A 24,720-nucleotide genomic window follows, 5' to 3' on the forward strand; every position below is an offset into this window, starting at 1 on the left:
GCCCGTGAGGATACGCCTCATGGGCCCACAACGTTGTACCTCGTTACATTGTTTTCCCGATATCATCTCATCCCTCAGCCTCTCAACAATCCCTACACCATGTCACTCCCCCGAGCCTCGCTTGTCCCCGCGACAGGCCTGCTTGAAGGCCGACTTCTCCAAGTGTTCAGCATCCTATCTTCAGCAGCTGAAACCTGGTCTGTCTACCAACCCCAAATTTGAGGAGTAAACATCCATATATTTCATGTCCTAGGTCATTTCTGTTGATGACTGGGATGTAGATACACTATGTAGCTGAGCTTAGCTAGGCGCCTGAGACACACCGAACTTAGACCCTTAATCATCACTAAAATATTTTAGTTTTATCAGATAACACTACCGGCAGATGCCATACTTGTGGAGGACTCTATCTCGTCAGATTCCCGTCTGGCGCACCCACGGAGGGACCACTGAGTAGGAAAATGGGGCCTTGGTTCGGAAAGAAAAAATAGTCTTAGCGCATGAAAATTGCTATGCGTAGCCAGGTACCTTCCTTCCCCGCATAGTATCGCGAGACCTCTGCCAAAAGTGACATCAGTCTGCTCACTAAATGTATGTAATTTTATGTATCTTTGTTTCCCAATCAAGGGCTACTTTTCCGACTCAGTGGCCCTCTCGTGGGCCCCCATAAGTAGAGTAGAAACGTCCATCGTTGTTTCAATTACCAAGGATATCCTTAGCCATCTCGAAGGCCAGGTGACAGAGCCTTGAGACGGCCAATCATTCTCGGGGCCTGACATTATCCCGCAAACATACTCAGTATGGCTACAACCAGTTCTGACTGTCATTGTGCAGGGTTCATTGCTAGTAGCGACTGTCTAGGGCCCATAATTGGATCTTGGCCTGTTATACCAGTTTCCTCGACATTGTTGATATGTAGCACTGCATTCACCAGTGATACTCTGAAACTCATGGAATGATATTGCAGACATAGCACCCTTGCGCCGGGGCCGGCAAGGTTCTGCCAGTTGCTTTTTGACAAAGGAGCTCTATTCTAATATGAAACACAAATCTTTATACCGCGCCGCCTACTTTCACATTTCCCCTTTTGCATCCTTGGCCTTGCGCTCCTCGCGCTCACTGAATCGATCCCCAAACAAGTCAAAATGGGGTCTCATGACGATGGTATACTTGACAAGCTCTTCCATGCAATCAACGAGACGGTCGCGGTTTGAGCTGGCAAGCATACGGCTGCCCTCAGGCTCAGATGTGAACTGCGTGTATGCCTTTGGCACCGAGCTCTGGTTGGGAATGACAAACATGCGCATCCACCTTCCAAGTATCCGCAGCGAGTTGACAGCGTTGAAAGACTGTGATCCTCCGCTGACCTGGGCAATGGCCAAGGTTCTTCCTTGAGTAGGACGCACTGAGCCGGAGGATAATGGGATCCAGTCAATCTGCTGCTTGAAGATGCCCGTCTGTGACGTTGATTAGATTTATAATTTTTGCACACATTTATCACAGCTGAGAGGGCCTACCAAGTTGCCATGCTGCTCAGGGCTGACCCATACATGCCCGTCGCTCCACTTGCTCAATTCCCGCAATTCCTTTACTTTAGGATGGCAATGTTGGACATCGTCCTTCTGTGGCAGACCAGCAGGGTCATAGACTCGGACATCACAACCGAGACGGAAAAGAATGCGCGAGGCTTCGTAGGCTAGCAGACGGGAATATGATCTGGGAATAGTAAGTAAGACTGGTAATGTCCCAGCTAAAACGGATGGCAAAAGATCAAATGATGGCATCCGTCTTCATCCATAGTACTCACCGACTTCTGAGACTACCGTAGAGAACCAGAATGCGGAGGCGGTCGAGCCCTTTATCCAAGATCTCGGATTGCACCATCTTGATCGCTGTGCTCAGCTCCAATTCTGAGATCCAGTCATCGGTAGAAGGACTGCCGTCAAAAAGAAAAGGACGATATTGCTCTCGGATTCCGACGTCATCTTCGTTGACGTTAATGGCGAGGGACTGATAACTGTAGGCGGGGTCAGCAGCAAGCTTGATTGCTGCCCTCCCAGCATGGGAGTTGTTCAAATCTCCGTGCCCGTGCATCGCGAGGCCGAGGTTCTGGGCCTGCTTTACTGAGATGCTACCAGAGAAATATCGACGTTGAAGAAGCGCGCGGAAAGGTACGCTTGCGTGGAGGTTGCTTGTGAAAGTGCGAACGCGCAGGGTGCGGCCGAGAAGGTTCATTTTTTTTTATACCGGCTTTCTAGGCGATAAATGTAGTGGAGCCCACAGAAGGAATAGCGCTCATTATGTACTGTCACCTCTCCTATAGAGAGTACCTTTGATAGTGCAGATACAAATTTTTAGGCCGTGCATGGACCCACCCTCTGCCGGCCATGGCGAGTGAACCCTTGCAGGGTCGAATATTCCTACGCGAGAGAGCCGTCAGGATGGGCCTTAGTTTAATAAAGATTATGTCTCTACGGCTTCTCGCGACATCTTTCTGTAAAGTCCATCCCGAAATTGTTGATCCTTCATCAACCCACTGATCCCTTTCATTTTCCAGCCTGAGATCTTATGGCATCCAGGTGCGATGACTGTTTTCGGGGCAGCTGTTCTTATTAGATTTAGTATACTATAAAGTTCTGGCGTGGATGTTCATGCTGACTACCTAGCAGGTCGCAACGTCGCCAGGAGTTCAAGCTACCGCGATTCATTGCTCCTTGGCCACCAAGTCCAACTCATCCTAGATAATTGCTATTTCCTATCCCAAACAGTCGCGTCGTACTCATCCATCCACTCTACGAACTCACCACCGGCTTTGGCCCAGCCGGTAATGCCCTCGAATAGAATCACGCTTTCCATATGGCTATCGCCTTGCTCGTCGAGATGGTCCTTAAACCATCCAGCTGCCCGCGAGCCGCGCCCGCGAGAGGATGCTGGAGAGGTTAGTACGCCCGTTTAGTTATGCTTCGAGTTGGGAGGTGGTGAATCAAGACGTACAGCAGTACCAGATAATTTTTTGAACTCCCGCCGATTTAAACAGACTGTACAGCGTCTTTATCGTCGGGTAGAGGCTCTGTGCCGGCAGATTGATGGACCCGCGAATGGTACCGCCCTGGATAACAGAATGGGTGAGTTGATGCTCGATTAATTGTTATCTCAGAAAACGTGAAAGGTAGGTGCTACCTCGTGATCTGTTCGACGGAGATCAATGAGAACGTAATTCTTGCCGGCGATATTTTTGCTATCCTTCATCACCTCTAATACCTCCTGGCGTGTCATGGCCGCGGGGGTCTTGTTAAGCGGAGGAGGGTAGGCAGCATGCCAGGGCGTGGCGGCATCAGTAGAGGTCATCGTAGACGAGCAGATACGGTTGACCTTTTGGAAGACGAGATAGAGACGAGGACGAGCGCTCGCTTTTAGGAGAGATTTTGTGAGGTTCATCACATCTTGGAGGGGGAGGGAAGGTGCTTCTGAATATGAAGCCCTTTAAGGGCCGAAGGCAATAGGTAACCTCACTCAGACATGGTCGGGATTGTGTCATACACAGACTATGATTAGCCAGGGCATTTTTGGGACCCTGTCATACCCGAAAGGTAATTGGACGATTGGCGTTGCAGGGACTCAGCTATGCGCCAGCTGTCAACCCCACCAAGCTAATTCGATTAGCAGGGGCTGTGTCAGGCCGAGGCTGCGATTGGCTCAACGAGATTTTCCAGCGGTCTCTCTTGTGTTCCGAAACTTGCACCAATCTAGAGAATCGCAATGGACGCGGCGATTCACGTATAAGATCGTGTTCGCGTCGACGGTTGCTGGACTCCGAGCCACCCCCAACCACCGCGCACCACGCACCGCATCGCTTCATATCTACCACGCACGATCACCCGCCGGCCTTCAACATAACACTGGAGATGAAGAACGCGTTGAGCAGCCATGAGCCGAAGCCTAGCCCGCCACTCGCAGGCCCAGACAATGAAAGCACTGGACAGGCTAACCAAGATCCCGAGGCCACAGCTGCGACCATGAACCACGATGAACAACTGAAGTAACACCTGTCTGCCTGCAAAGGACTCGGGCTTCTGGATCGCTTCCTAGCCCTGTGGATATTCCTGGCAATGGCCATTGGCATAATTTTGGGCAACTTTGTTCCCGAGACGGGGCCAGCCTTGCAGAAGGGCAAATTTGTCGGTGTTTCGGTGCCTATTGGTATGTTTCCCTCAAAGGCTTGAACTTTTGCTCCTTGAAACTGACGCATGCGCAAGCTGTCGGTTTACTCGTCATGATGTATCCCATCCTCTGCAAAGTGCGATATGAGTCGCTCCACGAGCTCTTTTCCCATCGGGAGATGTGGAAGCAGATCTGCTTTAGCATCTTCGTCAACTGGATCGTTGCTCCATTCCTCATGGTGAATTCCGTCCCCCAGTACGCCTCCTTTCACAGACAGCATACTGACGTTTCTCCTAGCTTGCCTTGGCCTGGGCTTTTCTCCCTGACAAGCCGGAGCTTCGCACCGGTCTTATTCTCGTGGGTCTTGGAAGATGTATTGCGATGGTTCGTTTATCTGTCGCTTTCAGACATTTACAAACGATACTGACACCTTGCCTTCAGGTCCTTATTTGGAACGGTCTCGCTGGCGGCAACGATGAATACTGTGCCATCCTCGTCGCTATCAACTCGATACTCCAGATGGTCCTCTTCGCCCCCATGGCCGTCTTCTTCATCCGCGTCATCAGTCACGAGTCGGGTACGATTGATATATCCTACAGCGTTGTTGCTACAAGTGTGGCTGTCTTCCTGGGCATCCCCCTTGGAGCAGCCATCGTCACGCGAATTGTCCTTCGTAAGGTCGCTGGACCGGATTGGTATCAGCAGACCTTTCTCAAGTTTCTCGCACCCTGGTCTCTCATCGGCCTACTCTACACCATTCTCGTTCTATTCGCATCCCAAGGCAGACAGGTTGTTCACCAGATTGTATCGGTCGTCCGGGTAGCAGCGCCACTGATTGTGTATTTCGTGCTCATCTTCTTCGTCACTTTATGGATCAGCAGACTGCTCGGCTTCCGGCTCTCTATGGTGGTTACGCAGAGCTTTACTGCTGCGAGCAATAACTTTGAGTTAGCTATCGCCGTGGCGGTCGCGACCTTTGGCCCTAACAGCGACCAAGCCCTGGCATCGACCGTTGGGCCGCTTATCGAAGTGCCGGTGTTAGTGGGCTTAGTGTATGCTGTTCGTTGGATGGCTAACAGATGGGGCTGGAAGTGAAGGGCGCATAGATGCGATGTTCACCAATCCGGAACCTCTTTTGGGCGTTCTCTGAAATGCTATAAGACAGGGAGGACTGGGGGCCCGCCACTCGTTCAAGGGGAGTGCTTGATGAGAGGATTTACACCCAGAAACACTGTGACGTTTGTTAATTGTGAGCAAGTACATCTAACGGTTTGTTACTATTTGATAAATGAAAGAGTTCTATGTCCCTCTTCTATTGGAAGAGGATTAGTGCACCAGCATCTGGTTAGGCGCAAACAGGCTAAGCAGAGTGACGAGGGGATCCGGTGTGAGCATCTTAAGTGCAGAGATATCAGACTCCAACATTTGGACCACTTCCGAGCCATGTTCAGAAGGTTCATGGTGTCGCCCTGCGGACGTCAAGGCAAGTGAAGCAGTGGTTGATCATACATAGTTCCTGATTTTTGGACCTCAACCAAATTCCTGTGGAATGTTTCCCAGTTAGTTAAAATATATATATTAAGCATCGACATTTTATCGAGCTCAAGTATTACCCTGTAGCCTAATAGCGCTCGACGCAATATTTCCTCCGCCTTACGAAGCTGGCCTTAGTCAGCGTAGACCGTTCCCAGGTTACTTCATCACACCAAGAACCGTTCCGTGACCACATCCAAGCATACGTCTTGTGTTAACATACCCAGCAGAGATACTGTATCTGGCCCTCAGAGCCATTGAAACAAGTAGTAATGGCGAATTTGAGCGAGCTAGCCACAGGTAGAGCGTTACAATGTCCAAGGAAGGGATGCACTCTGTAGTTTGTTGATGGTGCGACGGTCGCTTCTTAGCATGTCAAAGGACGTCAGGTTTGAGAGAACGCGAGGACTTGAGACGTAGGGTGACATGGTGGGTCAATTGAGACTTTCACTCGCTATCCTAGTGTTCCACTCGGCTCTTCCGCTGCACGATAATAATAGACGGGCTCTGAATATGACACGACCTTCTGAACCAGTAACGGCGCAAAACCAGAAAGGAAGAATTATTTTTGTTGAAAAAACAGGGTCGACTGCTTGAGAGTGTGGTAGCGGGTGATAGCGGGACAACGCCAGAGAAAAACGATTGATAGCCACTGAGGACGGAGAACTTGGGCTGTTAGAGAGAGAATGGCTGAGGCTCAATTGACAACTAGCTCGACTTCCGAGTCTCCGTTTGTTTGACGAGGGCCCTGATGTTCATTCTCTGGAAGCCGATAGCCCACAGTCGAGATTATCATATAAAGAAGCCATTGTGGGAAAATCAACTTCTCGTAGTACCCAATAAGCGACAGTCCAAACACCAACGCCGAAATCAGCACGAGGAGCAAGGCCAGGAACAACAAGTGATAAGCTGTATGCTTCGGTACCCTTTCCGTTTGTATTCCTCTAGAAGATAAGAACACGACTCCAATGGCTGCAGCTTGGGAAGTAAGTGGTGCGATGTAGGCAAGTTCGACGGGAGTCGAAATGTTCGGAATCATTGCCAAGATTACAATCAACATTACTTCAACGCACTGAAGTATTGCAACCCATTTCAGCCAGGGTTCTTTTCTTATTGCAACTGCAAATGGATAGATAATCGCAATAATCTGCTTGTTGCGTCAGAATGTCAATAGGCTCGTTAGGTATTCTGACGAACCTGGATTATGGCGACTCCCCACATGGACATTGTGGCCAGGATGGTATGTAGAGGCCTCGCAAGTAAGTCTGGTAGCTTTGTACGCTTGCTGTGCTCGAGACCAAAAAGAATTAAGGCCGTCAGCTGTAACAAACCCCAGCCACATATCAAGCATACAAGGTGCCTCTCTCGCGACCAGAAGTGATTGTACTTAATGAAGATGAAAAGACAGACGCAGAATAAAGAAAGAGCCGATGTCATATAGGTCTCAGTGACCTGGGAATGAGAAAGATAATTCATGTCTACCTGAAGAACTAGACGCGTATGAGGTACACAGCTTGCATGGAGCCATGGTGAAGGGAGTCCGGGTCTTATTTATGCTTGCAACCAAAGTTCGCAGTGTCACTCAGCTCCACCACACCACACATCGCGCGATTAATGAACAAAAGGACCAACACGAAGATGGTTGTGTGCCTCCACTCCCTCCATATTGCCAATCTCAGGGGCCAGGGGATCGACTGCCCATTAACAACTCAGCCGTCTCCCTGGACCAGAGCTACACCAACATACTTGGGTAAACCGGCACAAACAAGCCCTATGTAGAGATATCCAAGATTATTTTGCCGAGGTTACATAGTCATGAGCGCGGCATTGCATAAGCTTTATGATAGAGAATAATTACAGTAAGGACTGGCAAGAACCGCCTCCCTTTCAACCGCAGTGCTGTCTCAATCTAACTACGAGGGGTTCCGCATGCCACGCTTCAATGCATCTTCCTTGGCCTGCTTCTCCTTAAGGAGGCCATCCACCCATTGGCCGCATTTCTCTATTGCAGCAGCCGGGCAAGACCTGTATAGTAGAAGGTACGACATGATCTCCGCCGGACTGAACTTGGACTCCGGAATCTTCGCGGCAAACTCATCCGCTTGACTCTCTATTTCTCCATTACATACCTTTTGTTGACTGACTTGTACAATCTTCTTCTCTAGTTGTCCAAACATGAAGCAGAAGATATCCTTGATGATGCCTCTGCTGGCAAGCTGAAATTCAACCTCTTTGTCAATCCGGCCAGGCCGTGTGAGTGCCCGGTCCAACTTTTCGGGATGGTTTGTTGTCATGATAAGGATTCTATCTTCCTGAGAGGCAACACCATCAAGGACGTTCAGTAAGCCTGAAAGAGTCACCCCCCTCCTTTGTGGCCTTGTGTCTGTGTCGCTGTCTGAGTCCTCTGAGTGAGAGTCCCTGGAACATGCAGCTCCTGCTGCATCAATGTCCTCCAATAAGACGACACATCTGTCTGGAAGGCCAGCAAATAGGCCCTTTAGCATTTGATCGTTTGCACCGGGAATGCTGACGACGTAGATATCCATATCTGATTCGCCGGCAATTGACAAACTGAAACTGGATTTTCCAGTACCAGGCGGCCCATGCAAGAGGTATCCTCGTTTGTAGGGAATTGAATGTTGGGAGTACCAGTGCCTAGTTTCAGGGTCGAGGAAGTTTTGAATGTCCTTAATCAGGTCCTCCTTTTGCTTTTCGTCAAGAATGACTGTCGACAGAGGCCGAGCAGCCACCGCTTTCTCCTTTCTCCAGTATTCATCGCGATGTCCATGAATGGTCGTCTTATTCTTTGATTCATTAAGGTATCCACGTCGACAGTCTTCTAGAAGATCTCTCAAGATTCCAGATCGCCCAGCACAGGTGATGGAGATCTGCTCTTCTTTGTGAAAACCAACATCCACTTGTGTAGTCTGATAGTAGAGCAAGTTGTGTTTGTACCAGAAGACAAAGGAGCCTTCCCAAGGGGCATACCGGAGAGCTTTTTTAGCGTGGGGGTCATGTCCTTGGGTAGGATTTTGCTTGGTTTTGACTTTAGCGACAATAGAACGGGCGGTATCATCCAATCCTTGAGATGAGATCCAGGTCTGGACCATGTGGTATGTTTCATCCGAAGATTTGATATAGATTGTTGATGCTTAGCGGTCAGCCTGGGATCTGCGGAGATATGTTCGATCACTCACTGCAATGCTGAAGGAACCAATCTTTCAGTTGGGACACATAGGGCTTCAAAAACGCGGCCAGTGCAAATAGGCACATCAATTGAGTGTAGCCAGTTAAGTTGCCACTGAGGACCTGACCTGCCGCAGTGGTGATGTTGGTAAAACCAGGAAGAAAGAGGTCCAAGACAGACATCTGCTGGGACAGTGACCCGGGGGTGAGAGGAGGGTTGATGTTGCTGAGAAGTGTCATGACGAACAAATTTGAGAGTGAGGGATTGCAGAATAGCGTCTTTAGAGTTAATGTGTTGAGCGAGAGGGGAACAAGCACCATCTCAGGGGGGAACGTTGGCATTCTTATTGCTTTCAGAGCTCCCTTAATTGATCAGTCAAGATGAAAACAGGCTGAGGGATCTACAGCCCGGATGTGAAAGCAGGCCGCATCAAGAGCGACCAGGTCCTCTATACACGCAACTCTCTGACTCTGCAGCAGAGCGCGGCCATGGCAAGACGCTTTGCAAAAACCATCAGCTTGTAAACCGACAAATGTAGTCTGCTCTCCCATTTTGTCCTAGTCTGACTTTACTGTGATTGGGCGCGAGTCCCGGCCGAAACTGCATCACACACGACGCCGCGTGTACCGCAATCACATCCTGTTGGAGGATCTCGACTGGTTGCCATGTAGACCCATGATGAACCTTGTGGGGGATGTGTCGTCCTGCAAGCCATCAGCAGTAATGATGCTGTTGGTCCAGCGCTGTTGGATCTTTTAGTGATAGACTAGTCCCAAAAGTGATTTTCTGTGTCGTCCCAACACCATTGCGGCTAAGAGCTGATTAGAACCCTCCTCCAAACTCGCCGTGTATCGTTTTGCTTGTCTGTGTACCCACTGCACCACTCTGCACCACTCTGCACCACTCTGCACCACTCTGCACCACTCTGCACCACTCTGCACCACTCTGCACCACTCTGCACCATTCTGCACCATTCTGCACCACTTTGCACCATTCTGTACCACCCTGCACCATTCTGCACCACTCTGCGCCATTGACTCAAACCTGATGATCCTTTGTCCACGGCGTTACAGTCTGGTATTTGGCAGGCGATGATGGACTTGGCCGGCATCGAGCCGATGACGATGAGAACACGAAAGAGACGCTTAATAACATTCCCGGTGGCTCGCGATCAGGGCTACATACTACATAGAACAACTATTATATTCACCGCCCAGTAACGTCCTCCGGCGCCTTGCACATATTGGTATTGGCTTGAAATGCAAATATGCTGATCCTAACTGTAACACTCCAAATGTTCTTAGCTCACTTGCTATCATCTCAAAATTCAAGTCCTTTTTCTCGGGTTAGTATTGGGAAATTGTTGTCAGTAGGATTACAGTGAACTGACCAGGATGTTTAATCCAATCATCTCAATCATTTTTTCTCGCCGCACTCCGGGCAAATTTGACCTTTGTCTGTAATACCTGTGCCGTTCACGCACACCTGGCAACTAGATTCAGGCATCACGTTCAATTTTTGAAAACTCTTAGCCTAGAGAATCCGCAGATAGTGAGGCGGTTGAGCGAGGCCGGAAGTTGGGCTGAAACCAGTCAGGGAAAGGGACTGCGTACGATCCTGATCTGAAACCAACGTAGCACGTGAGTCAGAAGCCGACTTTTACTGTCCACTGTTTCCAACAGCGAGCCACGGATTGTTCGTGCCAACAGACGAAACAGGGCGTTATTCTGAGCGACGCTTGGTAATGCACGAGATGGTTGTCGTGAAGGATTAATCTGTGAGATTACGGGAGATTTTATACGTGGATTGAATGGGAAAACACACATAATGACGATGACGCACCATGCTTGCGCTAATTTTCTACTGGGTGTGCGGTTCTGCCACATTTGACCGCCTGGTCGTGATGGGCTGTGACATATGCGCCGCATTCCAGACTTACCCCGCGACAACTTGAATTTTCACAACACCACTAAATTCCTACGAGTTCCCCATGCCAAATTTTGATGCTTCGTTATTTGAGATAACACAAGTATCGTCAACAGTGACTGTAGACGATGCAGTCACCTTCTTCAAGGAGCATGGCATCTTCTACTACGCTGATGCAAATATTGCAAAACAAGTAGAAAGATTTGGCATTCAGCCTCTTCGCGATCCCAAGTTTCTAAGGGAATTCACGTTGGAAGATCCAGTTAGTACTAAAAGCACGCGGATCTCTCTATTACTTACTCCTTCTAGCGACTTGCGCGTATTCTCGAATCCTATGAACCAACCTACACCTATGTCCTTGGTCCTCATCGAGGAGCATTTTACTGCCAGTCAGTGAAGCCAAAACCGGAACATGCCAACCAAGCCATCGTGTATATATGGACCAAACGAACATGGCTGGAATTTTTCCCGACAAGTCATGCCGGCCCTCTTAGAGGAGTGTCTGCATCGAACGGGCTCTATCAGGTCCCGTATTTATGGTATCGGACGAAGCCTTGGATTCAAGATGAAGCAGAAAAAGAGAGACTGAAAGAGATTCCTATTGAAATGGACGAAGGTGGTGTGTAAGTCTTTTTCCTTGACATGCTTACCAGTTTCTGACACGTAATAGACTGATTGTACACCCTCGGATGACATTTGCGGTCCAAGAAGGGTTCGCAGTTGCGTACGGATGTAGGAAGAGAGACGCAGGAGATCCAGACACACAGCAATGACAGTTGTGTTCAAGGCAATTTGGGATTTGAGCTGAGGGTAGTAAGAGGTTTAAAGAGAACTATGTGCGATGGCGAATGGACCGTTCCAGAACTCCTCCATTTGAGGCTCGTATATGAACGATTCCATCATTTCTCCTATATCTGGTTCAGAAAGGGGAATTCCTAGCTCAGTTGCGGAACCCTGAATGGTTGTTTCGATGGTCGGCCGTTCTGGCTCGGGACGGAAGGAGTGGCGTTGCCTTCGAAATTTAAAACTCACACCAGCCTCCGTCTCAACGTCCCTCATAACAGAATCCCAGAGCTCCACTAACTTGGGCGTTGGGTTTTGGAAACAGCCATGCTTTTTGTTCAAAAACTCGTTTGTCTTCGCATAAAATTCGTTGCATTGCGGACATGTAGCATTACAATCGTGATCTGTACTTCGTTAATGCACAAGCCTTTTCAAGGACTTGAAGCCGTACGCCTAGCGTAATGTCGCGTATAGTCATGCGGTCGCTTAGATTGATGTGTGCATTTGGAGCATTGGTACAGCTTAGATCTCGTATTCTGGACGCGTCGGGTCTTGCCAGGCTTATTTTCGGGGTTCGAACGTCTTTTGTTGTTGCGATATGGTGATTGAGAACCATCAACTCGCTCTTCATCGGTTTGAGGGCTGTCGGGCGACGCGATGTCAGGCAATCGGCTCATTAGGCTGAGCATCTGGGCCTAAGATCGCATTAGAGACAGTAGAGATAGTACCATCATGTGCTTGCCTGATGCTTTTGCAAATGTACTTTCACGTCATTTCGCGTAATGAGTTCGAAGCAGACATCGCATTGAAAAGCCTCAAGAGTCATGTTATTGAGGTGTTGTAGAAAGAAAGATATACGTTTGATCGACATACTTGCTTTTACCCCGCCCGTACAGTGTTAGGTGTGATTTCAGACAGTAAGACACATTACGCAATCGCGGACAAGTGACCTTTGACAAGTACGGCCCTGTCACGATGCCATGGACGATCTGCATCGTAGACAATGACCCCATTATTTGGGGGCTTTGTTTTTTTCGGAGAGCATTATTTTCTATAACTCCGTGGTTGGTTGAGCAGTCGCGTCGTTTTAGGCGTCAATGACTGAGTTTTATACTCGTGAACGATTTTTTTTTTTTGGATTTTACAGTAACTATGCGCGCTAGACACGGCAGGAAATGATGAAGCAGGAGCCAGACCATATTTTCTGCCTTAGGCACTAAGTTTTATTCCTTGACGAAAGAGCCAGAAGATGTCTTCGTGCATCTCTGGACAGCCCCTCGTCCATATCTGACATTCATCCAAAAATGGCCGTTCTAACTTGGCTTCAGGTGTAAGCCCATCTATATCTCTGACGGCCGATTACCGCCGAGCAACTATGGTCATCTTTGCGGCAGCTTAGATGCGGTAGCACATGTGTGCTAATGCAAACCTGCCGGAACATGGGGGTTAACACCAGAGCCCCATCTTGCCTCAGGTAAGTCTTGCCGCTTGTTCGCCAAACCACGCCCTCAGCTGTTTCATTCTGCTTCCTGACATCAAAACCTCTTCAGATGGTGACCCATCAGCGTTACGCCGGAATGCTAATCGGAGAATTGCGCCAATCTGGCCTGCAGCTTCAGCCAGACCCTGCGTTCTACCCCGACGTTCCTCCCCTTCGATCCCAGAGGCAGCCCAGAACTCCTTCCAGAAGGTGTCTCGCAGCAGCAGCTTACATGCATAGTCATGCCAGCCGTCTTGGGTCATGAACCCTGTGGTTAAGAAGAGGATGTCCAAATCCATTCCGAAGGGCATAACCGCCGCCAGAGACCAATCGACGATGCCTGTGATTTCGAACTTGTTCTCATCGACTAGAATGTTCGTTACTGAGAAGTCGCCATGCGTGAGGACTTGTGGGTAATCTTGACTGAAGAGTAAGGGAAGGTTCTCAATGAGCTTAGACAGCATCGAGTTCGACAGAATGGACGATGGTGATTCTTCCGCCAGCCGGGCGAGTCTTTTACGGATTCCTTCTTGCTTCTCTGCTTGGGTTTGACGGTCAACCGGCCGAGAGCTGGACCAACATCGTGCAAAGTACCTTGAAGATATGAGCAAGATTGCCTCTGAATATATATCGGCTTATATGAGAGTTACCGAGCCAGGTGTTTGACAAAGACTCCATGCTTGGCTTCTTCTTCAGGATCCATTTCCACCTGAAAAGCCAGGACTTCAATACAGGATGAGCCTCGCAGATAGGGCATGGAGTAGATGGATAACGGTGGATCGGCTCCCTCCACGTTGCCGTGACAGGTCGACTCTGGCACAAGGTCGCCGTGAATCTCTTTGGCCAACTTCACCATCTCCTCGTCGAGCATGGCCCCCGGTTCTCTGAAGGATACAATGAGATCTTGTTGTGGCTCAGGGCGCCCACTGCAGACGATGGTGTAGCTCATTGAGCCTGGGCTATCCACGGGGCTAACCGTCGACGCGCCAGAAACCGATTGTGCAATTTCGTCACATTGTATCTGCGATGGCGATTTGCGGCCGCTAAAGAAGCGGTCCGTTGCCTGTTGGGCCCAAGAAGACTGGGTCATTATCAAAAGTGCAGTTTTCTGAGATTGTGCCAACAGCGGAGGTCGAAGCGTGAAAAACCGTTGTTGGCTGTGGTGGAAAGTCACAGTTTGGACGAGCGGGGTATTCACGGTTTCCCTCAAACCGATTGCCTGGTGCTGCAGACCAACAGATACAACAACCAACATACATTGAATCAGGCAGCAACCCCTCATTTCAGCCATCCTTTATGCAAGAAGGGGCTACACTTTCACCTCGCGTATACGATTGGGGTACCTACGGGTAGTCACCACAAACATTTCTAGAGCGCAAATATGGGTTATTCAGTTAGTAATGACTAGCCATGGGTACTCATTGAGGGCCAATTCTATCACCGAGGTAGCGAGAATGGAATGCAGACATGGATCTGGTAATCAGGCTGAGGACAGCAACCAATTGTCGGCAGATTGTCCTCGGCTTCGCCGCTGCCAATAAGCTAGACGATCCGGGTATAAAAGGAGTACCATATCCTCTTGAAGGGTAGTTCAATACGCAAACTCTTGTCAACATCAATCCTCACAATCAGTGTGCCAGTGCCTTTGTTCGATAAAGTTACCTCTCTTACCTCGTCAATTCAACAAAATGGCTACTGCTCAAACTCTTGCAGTCGTGGACATCCCCGGTCTTCATCACTCGCCCAACGCTGAGGACTTTGCAGACTCCCGGAACGTGTATGCCTGACTGCTCCCCAGACCCCCCTGTGATCTTTGTGCTAGCACTAACTCGACGTGTAGCTCTAATGGTCTTCCCCAGCCTGAGGAGCAGCCAGAGATATCTGACACCACGCTCAAGAACTTGGGCGAGCTTTTTGTTCGCCACGACGCCCATGATGCCTTCGGCATCCATCTTCTGCATGCTCATTTCCAGGTCCCTGAAGGCAATGTCCTGTATGGGATCCAAGTCCAGGTTTCGGGCAATTCCGAATCGTGTTGGACCAAACCTGTTCCGGCAAAGGAGCTGGCCACCAAGCCTATTCATGGCCATGTCTTTCACTTACAGCCCAATGGAGCCTTCGTCCCGTATGAGTTCCAGGAAGGCGAAGCTCCATCTAAGGTAGCCAAGGTCCCCAAGGCATTTTTCCAAGAGCTTGCTGAGTTCCTGCACCTCAACAACCTTGCAGGCTTGGTTGCGCTGCAGCTCTTGGATGGCCCAAGGGACCAGACCAAGACTGAGCTCCAGGTTGGGCCACAGGGCACTCTGATGATGGATACTAAGGATGTCCTCGGGTTTGAGCCCGCACAAATCACCACGGGTTGGTTCTTCCAGGTGGGAGAGGATGGGATTATTTCTTGCAAGGGCAACGACGTGTATGCTGCCAAGAAGAACACCCACGGAGTCTTCCAGGATTCAAAGCCTCTTCCGACCCTGGAAGCATTGAAAGCGGCTCTGCTTCAGGAAGGAATCATCGCCTAACGGTTTCGGTGCTCACCCCATTCAATGGCTTGGACGGCCTGGAATTGATTGCGATGGCGATGGTAAAGATAGCAGGATGAGTCGTTCCTTATATAAGAGTACAATCTGGAAGATCACAGCCACTCATTAAGCGAATTACAGTAGTCTCCATCGAACACTCAGGTAGTTAGGTGACCAATAGCAGAGATGGGGGGTTGAGTAATTTGAGCTCATACTTTGTCCAGATATCTTTCTTCCATCTAAGGCTAGTGACAATTCTCGCTGCATCATCTTATAGACACAACGTTTCTTTGCCTCAGAATTTGATCTTCACTATCCAGCCATGCAAAGCTTCTGGTTGCCAACTTCGAAATGCACAGCACAGCTATTCAATCCTCGAATGTTGGGTTATCTAGCCACGTACGAAACTTGGTGAGAGCTGAAGTGTCATGTCGCGTCTCTGACGTCGTATAGTCCTTCATCTCGCAATCGATCCAACCTTTCGTACCACGGCTAGTCGATAACTTCTCCCCTATCCTACGAGCCGAGCCAAAGTCGATCAGAATGGGTCTTCTGTCCTCTGCCACGAGGACGTTTGTGGGGTTGAGGTCGTTATGGGCCCAGCCAAGCGAGTGTAAATGATGAATTGCCGACTTCAGTGATTCTATGAAGAGCTTTTTATTCTGGATGGTGTGGCCGCTCTTTAGGTAGCTGTTTAAGTCATGGGGGTGTCGGTCGAGCACGAGTCCAGTGATATAGCCCCGTCGCACATGGCAGCCATGGTACCCAACGATGTTTGGGTGAGGTTGGCTCCCCAGCACTTCCATTGCTTCTGCCTCTTCCACCAACCCCTTGGGGAGGAGATGCAGGACTTTATGCTTTGAGAAGATATCGTACAGCGCTAGCCTGGGCCGCTTGACGAAAACGTCTGGTGGGAGCTCCTCAGGGGCCTTAGTGAGAGTGAGGCCTTGGGGCCACCGGGGAAAGATTTCCTCGTCAGGAATTCGAACAAGGGAGTCGGTAGCATGCTGAAATAAGATGTCCGCCTTTGGCTTGTTCAACTGGCCGTAGTATATCATGTCGTCTTCCACCGTTGCGAACATGGTATATTGAAAGTCTCCAGTGTCCTCGTCGACTTCTTCAGACACCCAAAGCAATTCCTCCCAACTGGTAACCTGTGGCGCCATGGCGAAGGGATTTCCAAGTAAGCGGCAGAATGCGCGGATAATTGGATTATCTGGTCTGGTGAGCTCTCCGGTAATTCGAGTCAGGTATCTTCCAGTAGCTGGGGGTCAACGAAGGCCGCCCACGTGCGATCTGACAGGTGATTATCTGTCAAGAACCACCCAAAAGGCATCTGCCCCACTGTTATAGGCACAGGCAATCGTGCACCAGCGTTGCGCACAACCCCTCATCCAAGACGTCTGAGAATGTTGAGTCCTGATCACATGGCTTTCCATGCATGTCCTCTCTACTGTTTTAATGTAGGGTATGTTGCGACTGAGAATGACGGGTCATCCAGGGACTCGGAAGTGTGCTCTTGGGGAGCTTAATTTAGAAGTCTCCAGACCTTATTCGCCATCAGCGAAGTAGTGTCCCCGCCCTGACTTTATCGCGCGGTTCCTGGGCTAATTTTAGAAGACAATGGAACGTTGCGGAGGCTCATTAGTGGGTGCTGCCTACACCAGACAATGCTTCAGGCAAACCTGTCGACGCAGCCTGAGTCGCAAGTGAATACACTGAAGCATCGAACCCCGTGCAAGCATCAAACCAGCACATTCTAACATTCTAGGGCTTGCGTACGCAGGCGCAAAGTCAACGGTGCAACCTGCTTGCATTAGCGGGAGGCCGCGTCATCAATGGAGTGGAGGGTCCTGAATTGGGCTGAGCGACTAAAGCGCTGAAGGACAGACAAGAACGCGTGGGCAGATTGGGTATGCAGCAGCACTGAAAGAGCCAAAATAGGTCATTGTTCCAGGGAGCGTTCCAAAACGACCTCGTCTCGTTCCAGGACGCCATCTACTATACATCAAGGTAACTGCAAAATATGGCGCTGGAAGGGAAGAGCTATGCTGCCTCCGACTTAGGCAACCCCACATTTCGGACGTCGATGTGGCTGTGTGGACTGACCCGCTTATGATAACATGGTTCTCTGGGCAGGGAGGTGTTCTGTTGTCCCCACGTCATTCCCTTATCCAGCGTCTCACAACAAACCAGTTCTCGACGCCGATCACCCGCCCCCTCTCACGCAAATCCATCAGCCTCCATGGGAGAAATTGAGAGGCTGCGAGAGCAGCTACGGGAAGCGCACCGCCTGCGCGAAGAGGAGCAACGACGACGTGAAGCTGCTGAAGGTCGCGCCCTCGAGGAACAACACCAACGAGAAGAAGAACAGCGCCGACGCGAAGAAGAACAACGTCGACGCGAAGAAGAACAACGTCGACGCGAAGAAGAACAACGTCGACGCGAAGAAGCCGAGAAACGCGCAGACGTATCGCGACCATTGACACTCCAACAATATCTCGAAACATGCCATTCGCTCAGCCTTGCCATCGAAATAATAACCGATCGTTCCTTGACGACACAAGGAGACACGACAAACCCGACCGGCCGAATTTATCCTCGACGAATTATCCCGTGGACAACATTCGCAAGAGAACAAGAAAAAGTCTGGAATCAGCTTTCATTCAGTCCCACGTTTTCTTCCCGACCCGCCTTTCCATCCCGACACCAGCTGGATTACGTGAGATCCCTGCTTCGCCCGGTCAGCAGCGAGATTGGACTCCGAAATAGCGAGCGAGACGTTGTGGAAAATGCAGTCCAGAAGCTGATGGACGCGACACACAACGATTCATCGCTGAGGAGTCATCTCGGCCTCGATGGAACAGTGACTTTTGAAAGTCACACGAACCTCGGTATTACCGATGACTCCCTTTCCGAATCGATGGAGCAAGCATCGATTGGCTCCAGACCACCCAGCCGAATGACTCGACGACGAAAGGCACGAGGGAAGGGCAACCGAGGAGATCAGTTCTGCATATACCGGACCTCTGACGATCAAAATGTCCCTGTCGTCGCGATTGAGTATAAAGCGCCACATAAGTTGAGACGCGGCGAGATTGTCACAGGGCTGGTCTCAGAGATCCAGCCGGATCGTGATGTGATTAACCAGGAGGGTGAGGGATATGAATTTGCAGCGAGGCGACTTGCTACTGCCGTAGTGACCCAGCTCTACTCCTACATGATAGGTAAAGGCATCCAGTTTGGGTATATCGATACCGGAGAGACATATGTTTTCCTCCACATCCCTGACGACCCATCCTGCGTCTACTACTCCGTCTGCGTGCCAAGCCTAGACGTCCAAGATGACGACGAGACTCGACTCCATCGTACTGCTGTTGCGCAAGCCTTTGCCTTTGTGCTTCAGGCCATCCGATCGCCGCCGCCCTGTCAAGCCTGGCATGACGCTGCTGAGCATCTCGATACATGGGCCGTGGAGTATGAGGACGTATTGCGGAGCATCCCGGCAACAGATCGGAAGCCGCGACGCGAGACTCCTTACAAGGCACAACGGTGGAAAGGGTTTGTGCGCTCTCCGATCCGGACACGCTCCCGATGCTTGCCACCCCAGGACGGGGCACAGCCGCCAACCGATGACAGCGAAGATGACGATGATGACGAGAGTCCTTCCCCAACGCCAAACCCAACCGTTGGTCGCAGTGGCTTGACCACATCAACAGACGTCGGGTCGAGCGAGATGCAGGAGCATGATGGAAGCGCAGCCTCACAAGAGGGTACCATCATGCGACCAAACATCCAAGATCGGCCATACTGCACGCACGAGTGTCTTCGTGGGCTCGCGTTCGGCGGTTCAATGGATGAGAAATGCCCTAACTTGGCGAATCATGGCAACATGCACATCACCCTGCGCGAGTTTCTTCGTCTGGCGAAGGTTCAACTAGCAGTTGATCGTGGGAAGGATGCTGATTGCGTGCCACTCTACCTATCTGGATCACGGGGATCCCTCTTCAAATTCCGTCTCTCGTCCCATGGCTACACACTTGTGGCGAAAGGAGTAGAGGCCATGGATACCAAGCATCTACGCTACGAAAACAAGATATACAGTCATCTTCAGGACCTCCAGGGGAAGTTTGTTCCGGTTTGTCTCGGTGTTGTGCACCTTATCAAGCCCTATTACTACGATAGCGGCGTGTATGAAGACTTCATGTTCCTCAGCTACGGCGGGCGACCAGTCTTGAAAGGTTTGGGAGAAGTCAATGCAGACATCGCCAACGAGATCCTTGCCGCACTCGGTCGGTTGCATCAGCATGGAGTCCTCCACCAAGATGCAGAGCCGCGCAACGTGCTCTACGATAAACGCACTGGGAGATGTATGATCGTGGATTTGATGCTGGCGGAGTTCCATGGCCGACAACCTCTTGGACCCATCAACGTCAATGGTAAAAATCGGAAGAGGAAATGGGCGCCAAGAAAGCATGAGAAGGACGTTTTCGCTATTGAGGCGCAGTCCTTGCGAGCGAGCCTGACACAATAGGGTCAGGGTCTAATGGGCGTGTTCTGGGACATCAAACATGCTGCGATAATGAATGCGCTGTAATAATGCATATACTATGATGCTGAGTGTACTGTGATACTGAACGTACCATGCCAGGGGCTGTGCTATGATATTATGTGCTATCCTAAAAGCTGGTCCAGGACACAATGTACTATCTCATAACCTGGGTTGGTATACTGCGAGGCCCCAAAACTGGGACCTGTTGTGTTGTAGTCGGATTGACGGTCAATTCCGTGGCCTAAAGAGTGGTTCCTGAGCTAATCTGGTCAGAGCAACTCAAGATACAGCACATCGATCGCATGTAGGACCTTCTGGTCAATCCTAAAATAGCCTTTCCGTCCAAGGCTTGATTCTTGGCCTGCTGTCATATGACGAGTATTGAGGTAAGTACCCATACCCTTGTACACTATCTGAGCGTGGTGTGGGAGACTAGATAATCTGTTAAGATGACCGCCTTCTGGGAGAAGAGATCCACTTTTGTCAGAATTTGGTTGGCGGTTAAGCTCCCAAGTTGGTCTTTATCTAGCTTTGGCGCTATCGCTCCCGGATTTTATCGCGGGGGTTCCTCATTTAAAGCCACCTAGATGTCAAACATGCGAGAATGCAAACAACAAGTTCAGAACAGACGTTTTGAACCAACAGGAAGAAGGATCTGGACTGGGCTCTAAACCTTGGTATGTTGAGGAAGGGAAATGGGAAAGCTCATCTGCGCGATATACAGTAAACGCACTAGAATACATAAGCCAGCCTATGACATACGCTCGTACCAGCGGACTGGCGTAGGTCGCGGGCTGTACTGTATGCACCAGGACGCCCTATGGGCCACCGCATCTGTGCTGGTAGTTAGGACGCCCAGGCATGTTTGCGCCAGTTTAGATGCACTAGCAAACATGTGCTAGTGCATACGTGCCAGAGCTTGGGGGCTAACACCAGAGCCCCAGCGCACCTGTACCTGGATACAGGGGCTGGGTTAGATTAAACGCTTGTGCCATATTGCTGGCGTGTAGCTACACGATATCCGCCAGTCCCTTTATATTAATAACATGTCTCACTGGCGCAATTCTAACAGTGCAATATTCCTGTTCTTTTTTTTTTTTTTTTGTGTCCCCGGTTGAATAACATGGCCTGCGTCGCCTTGTTGGGAATTAAAGCCTGTAGTTGTCCTGTGCCCCTATGGCAAGGTTTGTCACATCTGCGCTTTGTTTCAAGGTGCACAACAGCATAGGACAACAAGAGGCTAAGAACGGCTTCCATGCCGTGCACAAAGCAGAGCGAGGAGCCAAAACCAGTCCTTTTTACAAAGATGACCTATATATAGCGCCCCGATGGTGTGTACTTAGCTATGAACCCGATTATGGCATCTCATTTTCTCAGGTTGTCGAAATGCACTCCTCTGGCCGGGCGTGCATCTACCCTAAAACAAGAAGCAGATCGCTGGCCAGCATCATGGCAGGGAAGCCAAAAACAGCTTCCTAAATACACAAAACTCGAAAGCAAAATTGTCACCCCTGCGGTTGCTGGAAATGGACCAGAGAAGGATTGCTATATGTATCCTGTCCCTAGCTGATTGTTCTATCAACTTTCCCTCGTCGCGATAACAATGGCGGTCATTGAGAACATGCGCGTGAGAAAGAGAGACCGGAGTAATGAGAACTTCAAGAAAAAATGGGGCACACTCAAGAATAACGGCCTCATTATCCACCAGGTTTATGACGCCGAAGTATATGTCTGTATACGCCGCAAGGGCGAAAAGTATGAGTTTAAGTCTACTGACAAAGCGTTACCGCTGTCTGACGAGGAAAAAGTCAGTCTCACTGACACAATATGCTTACTGTGACTAACAGAGTATGACAGAATGAAAGCTTCCCGTTACCTGTACTAGCGACAGCCGCGGACGTTGCACGCCAAAGGAACAGTCAAAGATCAGTGAAGGGACGGGAGCAGCGGCAGGAATGTAGTCCAGAATGGCCGGTGCTAATAGGGAACCTATTATCAGAGCCCAGAGGAGGCTCTGAGGCGGAGCCTGGAGAGGAATAACGCAATAAATTATATTTGATCTTAGATGGAACTTTGCTCCTAACACGATGATGCCTAGCAATCTAAGTAATGAATGTGTCATCTATGGGTCACCAAGAGCTGACGACGTTTGTCGCTGTCAATGTCTGGAAGTATTGTTGATGACGCGCTTACCATCCAAAGCCATCGTACGTGCGCTGTCTTCGGCTGACCCATCAGGCACCTCTGATAAATTTAGCGGTTGATTCACTAATTTTAGCGTGTCTGCTCCGGGTAGCCGCTCAGCCCTGGTGGAGGCGTGACATGCATGCCTGAATAAACAAAAATGGCGAGGTATTCAATGGCTCAACACCAAAGGATAAACAGGCAAATGTGCTATGCAATTGTTTATAGTTCATTGCTAACCATATCAAGTCTATGATATAGATTGCTCCTGTATAGCCACAGCCGATTTCAGATCTCGCTGAGCAGCGTAGAGGCTGGTTGCGACGGGAACGCAGGATAATGCCAGACTCGCCCTCCTAATGTTACATTTGATATCAGCATTGCCATAATCTAGTATAATAGTTATACCTGGAACGGGCCATTGCAGGCGCTGGCGAAGAATTCCGAGCGTGGGCAAACGATGGCTTTATGCATTATGTGATGATCATCGCCGCACACAATCGTCAAATCTAAATATGTGCCATCGTCAAAGAGTCTCTGAGCGTTTGGGGTGTGCCTCGGTAAGGATAGCTGATAACGAACTGTTTCAAGCAACGCAAAAGAGCGTTGCCTCACTCTTGGGTCCTGTCCAGTCATGTCTGAATGTGGAGAAGGGGGGATCTCCATGTAAAGCTTGGCCTTGAAATGGCGAGTATCGGGCAAGGATCAAGTATGCCCCGCCAAACACAGGAGAACGTTTACGTCATCGACACCTGAGGACATAACGTATGCGATAAGCGAGTGGCACAGACAAGCGAGTGGCACAGCATACTGTACACCTAGAAATAGCTTACCCTATAGGAATCTACTTCTTAAATAAAATAGCTAAAAATCTATAAAAATTATTTTTAAAAATAGTATAGCTAACTTAATAAAGAAGTATTTTTATAAGATTTTTATTTATTTTATTTTATATAGAAAACCTTAAAATACAGTGTAATATACAGTGTAAATAGATTTTAAAGTTTATAGCTATATAGAATTTCTTTAAAAATTCAGAAAAATTAGTATAGCTTATTTTAAGACTTATATATAAGTTATTAAAATCTGAGCTATTTTAAGCTTAATTTGAATTTTAAAGAATTATTTAAAAACCTGCCTTTAAGGTGATAAGTGGGGTGTGCCACTCGCTTGTCTGTGCCACTCGCTTATCGCATACGTTAAACGAAAATCTTAGTAAAACATTCACATTCTACTACAAACAAGAGCTGTATCCTCTGTTGGTGGGCTTATGTTCCAAGAAACAGAGAAATTGAATCTGTTTTCTTAATTAGTCTTGTTCCTGGGCACAAATTGATGTTGTTTACGTATTTGGTAACTCATTACGTTCCTGGGAATAATTGGATGCTGTTACATGTTTCACAAGACCTTGGGCTGTTCCCAGGACCGACATTGCTGTTTACTTGTTTACAACCCTTGTATTGTTCCTGGAAACGAATTGATGCTGTTTACATGTTTGGTGGCTCCCAGGAACAAGTAGTAACTACTTTCAGTATTGTGTAGCACCCAGGAACAAGTAGTAACTACTTTCAGTGTTGCTTAACATTCCTGGGAACAAATCGATACTGTTTACACAATTAGTGCATCTGTTGTTCCCAGGAAGAAAGTAATGTTGTTTACGTGTTTGATGAACTATGTTCCTGGGAGCAAGTCAATGCCGTTTTTTGTTTCTCGTTTAAGGATCTCTCGAGGCCAGGTACAAGGAAGGTGGCATTGCGACTTGGGGTCATAGCGTTATGCCAAAAACCTTACATCTACTCGCTAGCTCTTATTAGGGGAGATCAAAGCTTGCGGCGGTTATTGGACCAATGTCGTTGTCCTCTGTTGTGGTGGCTTCATCAGACATCTAGAAACCGGCTTTGCTCTCCTGTTTCTTGTATCATGCTCTTAGGTTAGCGGAAAGACAATTGCGCAAGTGATCAAAGTGGCCGCGTCATTTCGAGGGTACCTAATTATAGAAAATTCTTTGACGATTGATTGGACAGCCTAGGCGCCTTAATTATGTCGGAGCGGATGAAACGGGACTAGACCATTTTTCTGCCTTAGGCCTAGATTTGGCACCTCATCGAAAAGGCTACTTTTCTCTTTACCGATGTTTAGCCCGGGATTTCCTTTCTAATGCGCATTCCTCCACATAAACTTGAGCGGCCTCAGCCTCAGCCTCAGCCTTAGCAACGTGACTATCCGCACCCACACAAGCAAAGACGCGCCGCGAGCGGAATCATCGTGTCACGTCTTCCATCTTGACTCCATCTCCTTACCACCGCACTCCTTCCTCGATCCGCCAAAGCATAGCATAACTAAGACGGCGATCTCTATGAACCACTGAAATCGCACCGATAGCCCGTCGTCTCAC

General features: G+C 49.3%; 15 protein-coding genes across 15 annotated transcripts; 7 read left to right on the forward strand and 8 right to left on the reverse strand.

The window, feature by feature from the left end:
* Positions 1-818: 818 nt before the first annotated feature.
* On the reverse strand, positions 819-2,260 carry BKA55DRAFT_583191 (flavoprotein-like protein). The gene is made up of 3 exons (XM_046194181.1): positions 1,808-2,260; positions 1,518-1,716; positions 819-1,457 (listed from the first exon to the last, which is right to left on the reverse strand). Exons 1-3 carry the CDS (start codon positions 2,233-2,235, stop codon positions 1,074-1,076), a joined length of 1,011 nt encoding a protein of 336 aa, XP_046043282.1. The 5' UTR covers positions 2,236-2,260; the 3' UTR covers positions 819-1,073.
* A 116-nt stretch (positions 2,261-2,376) lies between these two features.
* BKA55DRAFT_583195 (Rhodanese-like domain-containing protein) lies at positions 2,377-3,598 on the reverse strand. The gene is made up of 3 exons (XM_046194182.1): positions 3,181-3,598; positions 2,995-3,109; positions 2,377-2,930 (listed from the first exon to the last, which is right to left on the reverse strand). Exons 1-3 carry the CDS (start codon positions 3,436-3,438, stop codon positions 2,749-2,751), a joined length of 555 nt encoding a protein of 184 aa, XP_046043283.1. The 5' UTR covers positions 3,439-3,598; the 3' UTR covers positions 2,377-2,748.
* A 422-nt stretch (positions 3,599-4,020) lies between these two features.
* On the forward strand, positions 4,021-5,347 carry BKA55DRAFT_205003 (sodium bile acid symporter family-domain-containing protein). The gene is made up of 4 exons (XM_046185129.1): positions 4,021-4,200; positions 4,257-4,399; positions 4,459-4,545; positions 4,603-5,347. The coding sequence occupies exons 1-4, from the start codon at positions 4,110-4,112 to the stop codon at positions 5,254-5,256; spliced, it is 975 nt and encodes a 324-aa protein (XP_046043284.1). The 5' UTR covers positions 4,021-4,109; the 3' UTR covers positions 5,257-5,347.
* A 1,044-nt stretch (positions 5,348-6,391) lies between these two features.
* BKA55DRAFT_598845 (uncharacterized protein) lies at positions 6,392-7,170 on the reverse strand (the record flags this gene model as incomplete). Its single annotated transcript, XM_046196294.1, has 2 exons — positions 6,392-6,841; positions 6,892-7,170. The coding sequence occupies 2 exons, from the start codon at positions 7,168-7,170 to the stop codon at positions 6,392-6,394; spliced, it is 729 nt and encodes a 242-aa protein (XP_046043285.1).
* Positions 7,171-7,271: 101 nt separating this feature from the next.
* BKA55DRAFT_583197 (uncharacterized protein) lies at positions 7,272-7,503 on the forward strand. Its single transcript, XM_046194183.1, has one exon. The coding sequence runs from the start codon at positions 7,309-7,311 to the stop codon at positions 7,471-7,473; it is 165 nt and encodes a 54-aa protein (XP_046043286.1). The 5' UTR covers positions 7,272-7,308; the 3' UTR covers positions 7,474-7,503.
* Positions 7,504-7,607: 104 nt separating this feature from the next.
* Positions 7,608-9,120, reverse strand: BKA55DRAFT_525984 (putative mitochondrial chaperone bcs1; the record flags this gene model as incomplete). Its single annotated transcript, XM_046188795.1, has 2 exons — positions 7,608-8,845; positions 8,892-9,120. The coding sequence occupies 2 exons, from the start codon at positions 9,118-9,120 to the stop codon at positions 7,608-7,610; spliced, it is 1,467 nt and encodes a 488-aa protein (XP_046043287.1).
* Positions 9,121-9,761: 641 nt separating this feature from the next.
* On the forward strand, positions 9,762-10,709 carry BKA55DRAFT_583199 (uncharacterized protein). The gene is made up of 2 exons (XM_046194184.1): positions 9,762-10,215; positions 10,272-10,709. The coding sequence occupies exons 1-2, from the start codon at positions 10,149-10,151 to the stop codon at positions 10,505-10,507; spliced, it is 303 nt and encodes a 100-aa protein (XP_046043288.1). The 5' UTR covers positions 9,762-10,148; the 3' UTR covers positions 10,508-10,709.
* Positions 10,710-10,871: 162 nt separating this feature from the next.
* Positions 10,872-11,580, forward strand: BKA55DRAFT_598847 (uncharacterized protein; the record flags this gene model as incomplete). The annotated part of the gene is made up of 3 exons (XM_046196295.1): positions 10,872-11,069; positions 11,117-11,430; positions 11,478-11,580. 3 exons carry the CDS (start codon positions 10,872-10,874, stop codon positions 11,578-11,580), a joined length of 615 nt encoding a protein of 204 aa, XP_046043289.1.
* BKA55DRAFT_205151 (uncharacterized protein) lies at positions 11,520-12,760 on the reverse strand. Its single transcript, XM_046185131.1, has 3 exons — positions 12,333-12,760; positions 12,042-12,285; positions 11,520-11,994 (listed from the first exon to the last, which is right to left on the reverse strand). Exons 1-3 carry the CDS (start codon positions 12,459-12,461, stop codon positions 11,630-11,632), a joined length of 738 nt encoding a protein of 245 aa, XP_046043290.1. The 5' UTR covers positions 12,462-12,760; the 3' UTR covers positions 11,520-11,629.
* Positions 12,761-13,060: 300 nt separating this feature from the next.
* Positions 13,061-14,160, reverse strand: BKA55DRAFT_525880 (uncharacterized protein; the record flags this gene model as incomplete). The annotated part of the gene is made up of 2 exons (XM_046188789.1): positions 13,061-13,664; positions 13,721-14,160. The coding sequence occupies 2 exons, from the start codon at positions 14,158-14,160 to the stop codon at positions 13,061-13,063; spliced, it is 1,044 nt and encodes a 347-aa protein (XP_046043291.1).
* A 413-nt stretch (positions 14,161-14,573) lies between these two features.
* BKA55DRAFT_205079 (uncharacterized protein) lies at positions 14,574-15,773 on the forward strand. Its single transcript, XM_046185130.1, has 3 exons — positions 14,574-14,656; positions 14,711-14,847; positions 14,911-15,773. The coding sequence occupies exons 2-3, from the start codon at positions 14,759-14,761 to the stop codon at positions 15,587-15,589; spliced, it is 768 nt and encodes a 255-aa protein (XP_046043292.1). The 5' UTR covers positions 14,574-14,656; positions 14,711-14,758; the 3' UTR covers positions 15,590-15,773.
* A 184-nt stretch (positions 15,774-15,957) lies between these two features.
* BKA55DRAFT_525689 (kinase-like domain-containing protein) lies at positions 15,958-16,755 on the reverse strand (the record flags this gene model as incomplete). The annotated part of the gene is made up of 1 exon (XM_046188775.1): positions 15,958-16,755. One exon carries the CDS (start codon positions 16,753-16,755, stop codon positions 15,958-15,960), a length of 798 nt encoding a protein of 265 aa, XP_046043293.1.
* Positions 16,756-17,834: 1,079 nt separating this feature from the next.
* Positions 17,835-20,123, forward strand: BKA55DRAFT_598851 (uncharacterized protein; the record flags this gene model as incomplete). Its single annotated transcript, XM_046196296.1, has 2 exons — positions 17,835-19,150; positions 19,322-20,123. 2 exons carry the CDS (start codon positions 17,835-17,837, stop codon positions 20,121-20,123), a joined length of 2,118 nt encoding a protein of 705 aa, XP_046043294.1.
* Positions 20,124-21,744: 1,621 nt separating this feature from the next.
* On the forward strand, positions 21,745-22,181 carry BKA55DRAFT_598852 (uncharacterized protein; the record flags this gene model as incomplete). The annotated part of the gene is made up of 2 exons (XM_046196297.1): positions 21,745-21,948; positions 21,999-22,181. 2 exons carry the CDS (start codon positions 21,745-21,747, stop codon positions 22,179-22,181), a joined length of 387 nt encoding a protein of 128 aa, XP_046043295.1.
* Positions 22,182-22,352: 171 nt separating this feature from the next.
* BKA55DRAFT_205812 (uncharacterized protein) lies at positions 22,353-23,089 on the reverse strand. Its single transcript, XM_046185132.1, has 2 exons — positions 22,734-23,089; positions 22,353-22,681 (listed from the first exon to the last, which is right to left on the reverse strand). The coding sequence occupies exons 1-2, from the start codon at positions 22,989-22,991 to the stop codon at positions 22,442-22,444; spliced, it is 498 nt and encodes a 165-aa protein (XP_046043296.1). The 5' UTR covers positions 22,992-23,089; the 3' UTR covers positions 22,353-22,441.
* Positions 23,090-24,720: the final 1,631 nt, after the last annotated feature.

The sequence above is a fragment of the Fusarium redolens genome (assembly GCF_020744475.1).
Source record: "Fusarium redolens strain MPI-CAGE-AT-0023 chromosome Unknown BKA55scaffold_22, whole genome shotgun sequence".
NCBI lineage: Eukaryota > Fungi > Ascomycota > Sordariomycetes > Hypocreales > Nectriaceae > Fusarium > Fusarium redolens.